Consider the following 13,849-nt stretch of genomic DNA (forward strand, 5'->3'; position numbering starts at 1 on the left):
AAAATAACCATTCATTAATAAATTATTAAAATGTCTTATAGTTCACATTTAGGATTACATTTCACGTACACCACTTATAAATGTGAATAACTAAGTGGCATAGAAATGGCATGCATAAATAAATAAATCTGTTTAGCACCGTATAACTTTGCACTTGACGTACCTGAGCTGTATTTCGTACTGCCCAATATGAGAAGGCTGTACATTTCTTATAATCAATGTGAAGATGTCTTCATTTTGCAGGAATTCACATCCTGCTCCTGGCATCACTTCCTGCCCATCTTTGAACCAATGAACCATGGGGAAAGGATCTCCAGCAATGGCACAGGAAATAAGGACATTCTGCCCAGCTTCTGCTATCACTGATCTTGGCTTGCTAATGAACCATGGCTGAATGCCATCCTGAGGCTCTGGAAGAAAAAGAAAGAAAAAAGAAAAAGCTGAAAGTAGTAATGGAGGTGGGTGTGATTCAAAATATAAACAGCTAAGTGGATTAATTCAACCTGAAGTTACTATCTTAGGATTCACATTAATTTACATCATTTCTTCTTTTGTACACAGCACAGATGCTTCATCATCCTGGGAGAGAGCTATCCTATGTGCATAAAGTCATAGTCTAGCCCAGAATCAAAGTTCTTCTCCTCCCAAACCAACACTGGAAACTCTGGTACCCATTCTAACCCAAACAACATTAAGCCTTGATGGATCTGAGACCAGGATCCATCTGGCTCAGCAAAGTCTCATCAGCATTTGAACACCAATTTGACTCTCTCACACTATTGCAGAACATCATATTGGGCCATGACTGAAACTACCACCTTGGGAATATCCAAAGGGTTAAACTCTCCATTTCAGAATCTTAATGCTGTTAATCCTCAGGTTGCCGGTTCCTTTCTTATATTCAGAGGAACTAAGGAATGGGAAAAGTCAACATCTGAAATGTTATGAAAATCAAACATAGGCACCTGAAGTTCTGAACAGCAACTCACAACACTGAAGCAAAAACTATTTGGGATTGCACATAATTAAGTCAATGGAGGGAAATAAAGCTTGGGGCCTTAGCTAAGGGTATCTTCCTTTCTTCTAGTAGTGAGTACAGCCATAACAGGGAGATTTATCTAGGGAGAATCAGCCTTCTTTTAAGGGCTTGTTTGTATTTGCAGATATCCACTATTTTTATGATCCTAGCAATAAAAGCCAGAAGAATGTCTGGCTTCTGAACAAGTTTTCCAAGGGTCCAAAGTTTAAGTTAGGAAAAACAACAACATGAATTTAAGTGCCATTTAACAGAATTATTGCATGGCCTCTAGTATAGGGACAGTAAAGAACAATATATTTGCTTGTAGACCAATTTTTATTTCCATTGTGTCTAAGTAAAATTTACATACTACTTGATTGTATAAAAAAATCCTCTAAGTGATTTACAAAAATATGAAAAAAAAACAGTAAAAACATATTTTAGAGATGTTCAGAAAATTTAAAGATGTTCAGAAAATGGCAGTAGCTAAAAAAAAGTTAAAACACAGGTAACCTGTTTGCATAAACAAAAATGCCTAAATAAAAATGTTTCAAGCAGGTGACAAAAATGAATACAACAAAGGCACTGCTAATTCCCATCCTCCCATCGTTTACCCCAAGCTCCCGTCTCTTCTCACAGCTTGCCCCAAGACCCCCTTTCACCAATGCCATGGGCAAGGGGGTTGGGAAAGAAGAGGAGAAAAGCACACTTCTTTCTGTTGGTGGTGCCCTACCCCACTCACTCTGCGTACCTGCTCATTCGCACACTATCTCCCAAACCAACCAGTGGCAGCTCCTGGAGGAGAGCAGGAAGGCTTGTAAAGTGTGAGCCACACTCATCTGCCTGCCTCCAGTTACCTTCTGCTTGTCCCTGCTTGCTCACCTATCTGCCTCCACCTCCTGCCTGCTGTTCTGTCCTCATGGTGCAGTCGCCATGGCCATGTATCAGCAGCCACATGAACTGCAGTGTGACGGCATTTTTCCTTACGAAAATATAGTATGGTGATATAATGGTCTATAAATATTTTTATAAATAAAATATTTTCAACAAGCATCATCCATGCAGTTACCTTACTGAGCACTCCTTTTAACTCCTCTTTCCCCTCTGATACTGATGTAGAGTTTGCTTTGGTTTCCCTATCTGCATTTTTCTGTCCACAAAAAATTCACGGCAATCACTCATTGTGCTCCTTAGTGGCTTGGCTACACTTCCCTTTTGGATTAGTTCCTCATGCCCACTTACAATAATATCAAGGCTGATTCCGTATAAGCTGGGCCAAGCAGATTTCCAGAAATTTTTAACTTTAAAGCCTAAAGAAATACTTGATCCTGTCAACCATGGTGAAATTGAACACCTCCTATAATACTGTGTTACTCCCCACCCTATCATCCATCCATCAATCTATATTGTTACTTTATCCACAAAGGAGAGGATCCACAAGGAAGAGACATAACAGTGATACAGATGAATGCAGACTGTAACTTGATCTTAAAATGTCATATTAATTATTGACAGTCTGCTAAGTTTTTTGAAGTGTAAGAAAAGTGTGGCTGGATCAGACCAAAGGCCCATCTAGTCCATCATCCTGTTCTCACAGCGGCCTACCACAGGCAGGACACAAGCATAATAAAAATTTCCTCCTAATGCTCCCCAGCAAATGAAATTCAGAGGTATGCTGTTTCTGGTACTGAAGATACTGTCTTATCCCTGGCTTATTACTGACACTCACGTGCCTAGCTTTCCCAAATTTTTGCAGAAGCAATCTACAACCTTTACATACATCCTTATATTCTGATTTTATACTCTGCTATACTTTTCCTAGTTTGGAGATTAGAGTAGATTCTTAAATACGCAAAATTCTTGAGAAAGTTATACAGAAAATGAAACCACAAGGGGAAAGTTTGAATTCTCTCTTCTCTCTTTGAAACTGTCATTCATCGGGTACAGCAGAATGCTTTCCTGTGTCGCTGTCACAAATGCTAAATAATGCTGAGGAGGACAGAAAAGAATGATTACCTTGTACAGTTAGTGTTGCTTCAGTCTGAATTTCTCCTAAATCATTCCAAGCCTCACAGGTGTACTTTCCAGTATCCTCAGGGAATACCTCCTGGATATACAGGCTATATTCATTCCCCTTCTTCTCAAAATGAAAATCCTCCGTTTCCTGGATTTCTTTCCCATTGTGCAGCCAAATTATTTCAGGAGGCGGGTTAGCTGAGCCACAACAAAACACAAGGCTTTGAGATAAACCATAAGCAACAACGGAAGCGTGCGAGCTATTCTACTAGGCCAACTGCGGTCATGAGATAAGGAGGAACAAACAACTCACTTTGACTTCCTTTTGCATAGGTTTTTAAAATAGACCTATTCTCAGCTACATTCAGGTAGCTCAAAATTACACTGAGGGCATATTGCATATAATGGCACTTAGGTTTAGCTATTTAACAACCCTCCTGCTGTCCTATGCTTTCCTGTGAATCCAGGAGCCACAAGGCTCTGCACCACCTTTCATCTCTTATCCTCGGCTCTACTTCCCCCATACTAGGATGGCCATGTATACTTCTTTACAGGAGGCAGTCCTCTATTGAAAGATCAGTGAGAGGACAGTCCACTATTTGATGGTGTCCTCTATTTGAAGGGTTGTCCAGTCCAGCTGCTGAATATCGATAAATAATCCCATGGAGGAGCCCTGAAGTAGTCCATTCTCAGTCTGCATCCAGACAGCAGGCTGAGCAGGCACACAGCTCACCTGACAACAGATTCTCCGTCCCTCTGTACTGTTATTTTTATTTACATTAAAATATTTATTTCTAAATTTGCATCTATCCATGTACATTAATTTATGCAAATCTTATGCAAATCTGTCCTTGAGAAGGGGTGATGCACATATTGCAGTCCTGCCCTTCTTATGGAAATGTCTGCAGCAAAATCTATATAGTAGCATATGCAGAAGTAGCATGTAGTCTCTTTTTTGTGCTTTCCTCACTATGGAATTGTCAGATTCCAGCCTACTTTACAGTCCCATGGTACACAATGATATTCCCCCCCCCAAAAAAAAAAAACCTTCCACTTCCTCGGCAGTCGCACATGCACCCACATAAAGACATCCACAATTCTGGTTTTCCAAAGCACACCAGATGTAATAAATTCCAGATAAAGATTTCTCTATAGCCTCCTTTTTACACATTTTAAATGACTCTTCCCCACTCCGCAGACAGTGGCTGGAAACACCATCCACTGCCCTTTCTTTAAACTCTATCTGTTCCATGCAGATGGAAGAAGGGTTTATATGGATTTTTTTTGTACTTTCCACTGGGCTGTGGGTGGGTTACAGCACTGGCCTTAAAACATACCATATGTGGCAGATAATGCCCCAGTGCAAACTAAAATTAAAACCCCAGCCACACAAAACATACTGTCTGAAAGGACCCTATTGTCTGCCTAATCTTTGAAGTCTTAGGATGGGTAAAGAGCAAAATATGTTTAAAATAAGCAAATTTCTTGAAGATATGCATGAAATTTCCTGGCCAGGACAAGCCTCCCTAAATGTTGACTTTCCAAACGTTAGAAGGAAAAACTGGGATATAAAAAAGTGCCTAGAAACCAGGAGGAGAAACTGCTGGGTTAAAGTAGCCTTGTCAAACCTCAAAACAGGTGACCATGATCCATTAATAAGCACTGGCTCTTACCCGAAACTTCTACTGTCATAATCACTTGGCTTCCATCCATCACCTTGAGGTCACTTAGGCCTTTTAGGAAGATTGGAGGGAAGGTTTTGTTGACTGGGGCAGGATGTGCTCTTTGAGGTTTATTTCTGCTCTTCTTTTCTGCTTGAACAAACAAGACAACAGTTCAAATTAGGAAAGACTTGTACAAAGTAATAAACTGCTTTTTAATTGGAACAAAAACGGAATGGGACAGGGACCATTTCCAATGAAAAAAAAGTCCATTGCTATTGTTGATCCAGCAGCAAGAGGCAGTTGTATGGAACAGAGGGTTTTCTTTCTGAAACTGAAAACAGCCCCCTAATATATTTTTCTGTTGAAAATTCTTTATTTTATTTTTTAAAAAATGCAATATTGACTAAAGCCGTGCATCCATTTCTATCATACTTATTTTTTTTGCCTTAAATTCAAATAATGTGGGGAAGAGAGAGAGAAAACAGGAGGGTGGGAGGATTTTTTTTTAAGAGGGTGTAGCTTTTCCCTTTTTATTAGGCCTTTTACAACAGTTTTTATTTACCAAAGCTTTTTCCTTCCATTGAGAGGGATAGGAGGGAAATATGCAATGCCAGCTCCAGGGCTGGCACAGTCCTGCCACTGCTCCAGGGGCACATCAGTGAAACAAACTGATTTGGATTCTGTGGATCCACAGCATCTTCCAGCACATTCCTAGCAAATCCCCAGCACACCTAGTTTTTGTCATCTCAAAGTAGGAGAAGCACTAGGTGCAAACCTTTTGGAAGCCGCAGGTAGGAGGATTCCAAGGTTAGAGTTACCTTTTCAAGGAAGGACCTCTCTCGCCACCTTCAGCTAGGAGAGACCTGAAATATCCTGTTTCCCCCGAGACAATCACTGAGGAATCATAGGATTGTGCCTTGTGAGTATATACTTATAACAATATAGAATCATAGAGTTGGAAGAGACCACAAGGGCCATCGAGTCCAACCCCCTGCCAAGCAGGAAACACCATCAGAGCACTCCTGACATATGGTTGTCAAGCCTCTGCTTAAAGACCTCCAAAGAAGGAGACTCCACCACACTCCTTGGCAGCAAATTCCACTGTCGAACAGCTCTTACTGTCAGGAAGTTCTTCCTAATGTTTAGGTGGAATCTTCTTTCTTGTAGTTTGGAACCATTGCTCCGGGTCCGCTTCTCTGGAGCAGCAGAAAACAACCTTTTTCCCTCCTCTATATGACATCCTTTTATATATTTGAACATGGCTATCATATCACCCTTAACCTCTTCTCCAGGCTAAACATGCCCAGCTCCCTTAGCCGTTCCTCATAAGGCATTGTTTCCAGGCCTTTGACCATTTTGGTTACCCTCCTCTGGACACGTTCCAGTTTGTCAATGTCCTTCTTGAACTGTGGTGCCCAGAACTGGACACAGTACTCCAGGTGAGGTCTGACCAGAGCAGAATACAGTGGCACTATTACTTCCCTTGATCTAGATGCTATACTCCTATTGATGCAGCCCAGAATTGCATTGGCTTTTTTAGCTGCCGCGTCCCACTGTTGGCTCATGTCAAGTTTGTGGTCAACCAAGACTCCTAGATCCTTTTCACATGTACTGCTCTCAAGCCAGGTGTCACCCATCTTGTATTTGTGCCTCTCATATATTTTTTTGCCCAAGTGCAATACTTTACATTTCTCCCTGTTAAAATTCATCTTGTTTGTTTTGGCCCAGTTCTCTAATCTGTCAAGGTCATTTTGAAGTGTGATCCTGTCCTCTGGGGTGTTAGCCACCCCTCCCAGTTTGGTGTCATCTGCAAATTTGATCAGGATGCCCTTGAGTCCATCATCCAAGTCGTTGATAAAGATGTTGAATAAGACCGGGCCCAAGACAGAACCCTGTGGCACCCCACTAGTCACTCTTCTCCAGGATGAAGAGGAACCATTGATGAGCACCCTTTGGGTTGCTCTCAGAAAACTACAATAGTCATGATTGCTGTGGCATGGCGGGTGGGGGGTGGGACACCCACCCACACCAGCATGATCATGCAAATCCCCTTCGGGAAGCAAGGTTGCCTGTGGTCTCTGGCTGAAATTGAATGCTTTTGCCAGCTCCTTTTTATTTTGTAGTAACAGGAAGGAGGGGAGTGGAAGGCTAACCCAAATCTACAGCCTTTAGAACACAATCCTACATAGAGCAATAGCAAGCCCTGCAAATACTTAAGAAAATGTTTCCTTGATTGCATAATATTCTTCCTTAACACTAACTATATTTACATTATGAGGGGGAGGGAGGTTTAAAATTCCCAATCAGAAGAGCTAAATTCTATTATTAGGTCAATTTGGTTCTAATCTTTAACCAATGTTCTGGTTGAAAAAATATGAATTCCAGACATGGTCTACTTCAAAAGAAAGTAAAGAAACACGAAAAATGAGGCTTTAAAAAGCTTCTGATAAGAGCATATTAACAGATATGTCTTCACATACTCAATGAGTGCTATTATAAACATACATGCAATAATGCAACTTACTTAAGACAATTTTATAATGAACAGCTTTAAGCTAGTTGACAGATAAAACACCTGTACCATAGGTTATTCAGTCTTATTGTACTCAACAAAAGGGAAAACACAACTTCTGCATTGCTTAACCTTTTGAGATCACTTAATGCAATAACACATTTTATCTCTTTCTTATTTATTCAGAATCTATATACCTACCCCATTCAGGCAACTATTTCATACACCTAATGCCACAATATAAAGTCATTAAAGATACTACAGGGCTCTTAGTCGTCTCTTCTGCTACCAAAACAAATATCCTCTGTGATTTATGAAAATAAGTATGTTTCCACTAAGCATTCATTATTCCTTAGTCTGTCCCGGATGTATTAACATGGGAATATTCCTACTAGCAGTTTCCCAACTGTGCCCTGTATGAAACTCTTCACCTTAATGGATATGTCCATAACTTTCTCTTTTTAATTAAGCGGGATACATGCCATCAAAAATGCTTTGAGGATTAAATTATCCTCTTATTCATATCTAGACATGGTTATACAAGGGGCCAGCAAGAAGATTTGATCCAAATCTCTAGATCAGTAACAGAATCTTAATCTCACTGTGACACAATCTAGGTTTCAAAGAACAGAAAATTGAAGGACTACTTAACATCAGCTACTCTGAGTTGAGGGGCAGCAAACCCAAACCCAGTTTCCTGGGTGTAAGCACCACTGACTTCAGTGGGACTTGCTTTTGAAGTAGACATGTATAAAATACTTCCAAAGCTCTAAACATACACAGAACTTGGCAAAATTATGTAACCAATGCCAGAAGACTAGTAGAAAAAGCTCCCATTGGCTTTTATTAAATTCTACAACATGCAGTTGGTAAATTCTTATTGACACAAAAAACTCAATGATTTGTACATGCATGTCTTCCTTCTGGTTTTAATCCTATCCCTTCAGATCTTTCAAAAGCTGCAAAGACACAAGATTCAGATTTCAAATGGGGGAAATGAGAAGCAGCACTTCCAATTACTGGTCTAAAAAGAGCCATGCTTAGTTTGAGAGATTAGAAAAGAGAAAAAAAGAAAATTCTAAAATCCCATATCCTTTTTTTAAAAAATAATAAAGGCACACATTCACAATTAATTTCCACACAACATTTCATTTTATATAATGTAGTAACTTGGATCTGAATGAAGAGGTCCAGCACTTCATTTGTGGGCATTATCACACAAGTCACACAAACTATGCTTCACGGATGAGCTCCACAGAGATTAAAGTTTTCAAGTGCTTCCTTCTGAAAACAGTTTTCCACGTTTGGAAGTGAGGCTCATCATGCAGAGAAAATGCAGCCTGCGTTCAATCTTAATTGACCTAACAGCATGACTTACACTAAAGTTTCCCAGGACCTTCAGTTTGATGTTTGCTACAAAACCAGAAGTGTAAGTAGTATCACCAAGAAAATGCCCAACTGAAAGGAAACTGACTCATGTGCTAACTCCAAGATCCCCGTGGTCTATCCCTCTGGGAATCAATGCAATGTGAACATGACCACACAGCCTTCCTCCCCATTCAAATATCCAGTGTGAATACACCTTTTTTTACTTAGCCTAACACTTACACTGTGCATTTTTCACAGTAGAAGAGTAAAAATAAAACAATAAACTTGGGGGGGGGAGAGAGAGAGAAACTATTCAATTTTCTGGTATTTATTTTACTTTTGAAGAACATTTCATGCTGTAATTAGCACCCTGAGTCAAAGTGCAAATCACCCACATATCACAAATTTAACTAAGTAGCCAATCCACAAAAGAGTGCTGTTGTCATGATTAACTAAATGGTTAGTCTAGCCACAGAACCTACTAATGATGGACTTTCTGTTTACGGGATGGGTGACAGAGGAAATGGGCTCTATTCAACTATGTTATATTTAGAGTAGACCCACTGAAATCAACGAACCAAGCTCATGAATAGGACCAACAGTAGATGCAACCCTTTCTTTCCACTACCATAGTCCAAGAAGCGACACCAAGAAGCAGCCTAGATGTTTTGAATTCACCAGTGGGGAAAGTTGCTGTTGCACTCAGGTCCTCCTTGAAGGCTTCCCATGGCCACCTGGCTGACCACTGAGAACAAGAAACCTGGACTAGATGGGCCCTTGGCCTAATCCAGACATATTCTTCTCATGTTCTTAGGAATTCTTATAAATCCTAATTATCATCATTGTACAAAGTTCATCTCACATATTTCCACAAAAGCCCTTCAAAGGGCCCTTGCATGCTTAGCCTACCAGATGACTGCATAGCCCCTTCTGTTCCATCTACCAGTCTGTGCTGATGATGGTTAACTTAGTAGTTTAGCATTCAATTACATGAGACCATCCCTTAACCCATATCTAGAGAAGTGCATTTCTCTGACTTGCAACTTCTATGGTTTCACAAAATCTGTTCCTATGACTTTGGGGTGCATATTGGCAACACATGGTTTATGGGCATATCTCCGCTGAAAGTAGTCACTCGTCATTCTCTTATAGTCATTATTAAGTACACTAAAATGGTATCCAAACTGTATGGGGAAGGACTGTTTGTTGTTGTTGTTTTGTACAGCTAACCTTCCCCATGCCCTCTATTTTATCCACGGAACAAAAGATAACATAATCACTGTACTGATTTATCTCAACAGCCTCAGTAGTTTTTCTTAGTTCTGAGAACTGCCATGGGCCACTCTTGTGGCCAAGAATGGCAACATTTATATTCTTAGCTCTTAAATCTCCTGTGAATATCACTACCACCAGCATATCTAGCAAACACAGAAACTCTGAGAAACTGGTCCAGCTTCAAGCTTTTTCTTGAAAGTTGAGTGGGACTGAACTTCTGCTGACACCACTGTAGCTCATTACTGAAACAAGAAAAAGCAAGGGGGAGGGAAATGCATGCTGCTCATAATACTTTAACACTCGATCCAAACTATAATTCACATTTATTTCTAGGTTGGACTCTTTTAAGCTGGGATTGCCTATTTGCATATTTACATTCAAATGAACTGATACTACGCAATAGCACGAGGCTAACAACCAGCCCTAGGGACGCAGGTGGCGCTGTGGGTTAAAGCCTCAGCGCCTAGGACTTGCCGATCGAAAGGTCGGCGGTTCGAATCCCTGCGGCGGGGTGCGCTCCCGCTGCTTGGTCCCAGCGCCTGCCAACCTAGCAGTTCGAAAGCACCTCCGGGTGCAAGTAGATAAATAGGGACCGCTTACCAGCGGGAAGGTAAACGGCGTTTCCGTGTGCGGCTCTGGCTCGCCAGAGCAGCGATGTCACGCTGGCCACGTGACCCAGGAAGTGTCTCCGGACAGCGCTGGCCCCTGGCCTCTTAAGTGAGATGGGCGCACAACCCCAGAGTCTGTCAAGACTGGCCCGTATGGGCAGGGGTACCTTTACCTTTACCTTTTTAACAACCAGCCCTACAAACAACAAGAGCAGACTGGTTCAAAAGTAGCCAAACAGCAATCTTATTTATTTGTCAGTAAATTCTCATCCTATTTAACTGAGTCTAAAGTGAGTATAATGTGAATAATCTTCTGTAGTGATTAGTTTCTGGAAAAGATCTAATTATACCAGAAGAATCTGTTTGCCAGAGCCATACAATAATGCAGCCAAATAATGCCTAGCTCGAATCCTTTGCAGACACACATGCTCAGCAACATTGACCATTTATGGTGATTAAAATATTGTGTTGGCTCTGAGTCCAATAAATCAACTGAACTGCAGAAAAAGACTTAACTCACAAAGTGCTGGTTTGCTAAGCTCACAGAGGAGAAATCACACACAATTATACACAGCCAAGTAGTCACAGAACAGCTTCCAAATAAGATTATATACTTCACAGCGTTCATCTCCATTCTGGTTGACATCCAATCTCCACTTTTTAACAGTGCTTTAATACTTTAATACTGTCAGCTCCATAAAAAGAAAAAACAGCTTCACGGAACAAGAATATAAAATTTATCTGATTTTTTTTTTAAGTTGTAAAATATAGAAGTCTTGTTATAATCAACATGCACTGATATACCGTATTTCTTTCTTTCATGAATACCCTCCTTTCAGCTTTCAATTTTACAGATACAGACAAGAAATCTGCAGGCAATTTCTGAAATAAACTGTAATAGGGTACACATGCAAACCCATCCAGATTTCTATTAATTAGCTACTTCTTCTTGTTGCATTAAGTGATATACCTTTTAGACAGAGAATCTTCTCCCCAATTCATAAATATATACAAGACAACCAACAACTGAGCAGGAGCTGCATAGTTGTGTCATTCAACCTGCCATCCACTGGCTTAAATCAAGAGAAATGCAAGCAGCCCAGAAATTGTCATGTTAGTTGCACCAGCCCCTTCCAACTTAAAACATCCCCCCCCCATCGATTTGACTGCAACACTGATGGGGAAATTTGGACATTCCTCCTTCATCTGTGCTCCTTCTTTCTTGATTGGGAGGGGAGAAAGAAATGCTTAGCCAGGCCCATTTTCAGCACTTCTCAAAGCGCCAAGCGGAGGGCTGGGAACAGCCCTTGAGCTGTGATTCTAAAATACATGACAGCTAGCTGGCTGTTAAAAGTTTGGGAATCCTGAGCAAGGGATACAGAGGCAGGGGCAAAACAACCCACCTGTCAATTATGTGACTTCATAATGATGTCATGTTTAACAGGAGGTTAGCCTGTGGGGTGGTGCCAGATAAAGACCTGGCTCCCAAAGTCAAAAAGGTTCCCCTAAAGCAGGCATGGCCATACTTGGCCCTCCAGATGTTTTGGGATTACAATTCCCATCATCCCTGACCACTGGTCCTGTTAGCTAGGGATGATGGGAATTGTAGTTCCAAAACATCTGGAGGGCCAAGTATGGCCATGCCTGAAAGAGTAAAAAAAAAAAAATGCTTTATCTAGAATATGGTTTTTGTCAATGCATGAACAGGCAGTGGCAATAACAAAGACTGCCTTTACCCAAAGTAGGCTGGTGCACTAGACAGGATTTTAGTTGCTATATAGGACCATGCTATATTTATCTTGCAATGCCTCCTGTTAAAGGAAGGTACCTCTAAACCAGTGTTTCCCAACCTTGGGTCTCCAGCTGTTTTTGGACTACAAATCCCATCATCCCTTGCTAGCAAGACCAATGGTCAGGGATGATGGGAATTGTAGTCCAACAGCAGCTGGAGACCCAAGGTTGGGAAACACTGCTCTAAACAACATAGCCTTAATAAACATGAAGCTGCTTTGAGTTGTTCCATGTGACAGGCAGCAAAAACGTTTTTGTTTCGCCAAGCATTTTTAGAGAATTAATTTGATCCACTGTTCATCATTTCTTCTGTATTTTATGATTTTATAGTCTTATGAAGTTTTAATTATTATATTGTGTGCCATAATGACATTTTTATGTGACACTGATTTATAAGTATCTTACAAATAAATAAGCATGGATGTAAACATAGGAAATACTTATGGGACTATCGGAATTGAAAATTGTCTATTAGTGAATCAAAATAAGCTGATTGGGGAAGGACAGGAGTGTTCAGTTGTGGCCAGAAGAAATACATAGAACATTATTATGCTTCCTAAACCAAATGAGACATATACAAAACTGAGTTTGAAGGAAGGAAACAGCAGGAGCCAATACTTCAACTCCAAATTTTGTTCAAAATCTGCAGTATAGGGCAGACCCCTGTACTCCACCTCATCATATTAACTCATTTCCTAGATCACAAATGGCCAACTGGTACCCCACCACCATTAATTCTGCAAAACAATTTTGTCCAACCCCCTCAACCTTTAATTGTGCTCCACTAGATATGAAATTCAAATGGAAGGCAACAATACAGACGTGCTCTGGCTTCCTCTTAGGAATCAGTTTCACTGATAGCACAAGTGCCCCTGAAACATCATCCTCTCTTGCTTTCTCTGTTCTCTGCACAGGTTTGGAGTGGATGCACAAAGGGGAAGCATGTCTGCTCACACTGAACCTGGTCAGGAAAGGATGCCAAGAATATTTCTATCCTCACATCCTCCTCCCTGTGAGTTTGAAAATGATTGTACAGTCAAAGTGATCCGGTTCTCAATTAGGTTGTGGATTACTACCATGTAATAAGTAAGGTGTTCAGTTTACAATGTTAAAAAGGAATACGCCCCACCCTGCCATGCCACACGTCACAGAATGATCACAAAAAGCAAACTAACATAGGAAGTGTCAATGTAAAACAAAAGTCACTGTAGGTTTGGTTTATGATTTATGTTCAGTTCAAGTTAAAAAACAAACAATTTCAGTTTCTACTCTTGGTGCTAAGCTGACATGTCAAACCATGCAATAAGGTAAATAAGGCATGTGAATGTGTGGATCTAGTGGACATGAAGCCAACATCATCACATTTACTCCCCCCCCCCCATTAGAGCAAGACAGTTTCTCTTCTCAAAATTTAGTTAAAAGGACCTGCTTTTACATAAGACCGCTTCTCAGCTTCATGCCACAAGTTCTCCTGTTCACTTCCTTTTCAGACAACCTGATGTTTCACTAAAAACAAGCAACAACAAATCCCACAAAACAATACCCCACAGAACCATGACACTAGCTTTAGCAGACTTCTCTCAAGCTTGTTTTATAT

General features: G+C 40.6%; 1 protein-coding gene across 4 annotated transcripts in view; it reads right to left on the reverse strand.

Annotated features, from left to right (window-relative positions):
* The window catches only part of MYLK (myosin light chain kinase), a 175,638-nt gene that overhangs the window by 75,671 nt on the left and 86,118 nt on the right, over positions 1-13,849 (reverse strand). For 3 of the 4 annotated variants that reach the window (XM_079992853.1, XM_079992855.1, XM_079992854.1), the window contains exons 12-14: positions 4,708-4,848; positions 3,035-3,232; positions 164-410 (exon numbers count right to left, since the gene is read on the reverse strand). In XM_079992853.1, the coding sequence (XP_079848979.1) occupies positions 164-410; positions 3,035-3,232; positions 4,708-4,848 (586 nt within the window). The remainder of the gene's footprint in view (positions 1-163; positions 411-3,034; positions 3,233-4,707; positions 4,849-13,849) is intronic. The other variant, XM_079992852.1, reaches the window with a different exon arrangement.

The sequence above is a fragment of the Podarcis cretensis genome, assembly GCF_951804945.1.
Source record: "Podarcis cretensis genome assembly, chromosome: 1".
In the NCBI taxonomy this organism is placed as follows: Eukaryota; Metazoa; Chordata; class Lepidosauria; order Squamata; family Lacertidae; genus Podarcis; species Podarcis cretensis.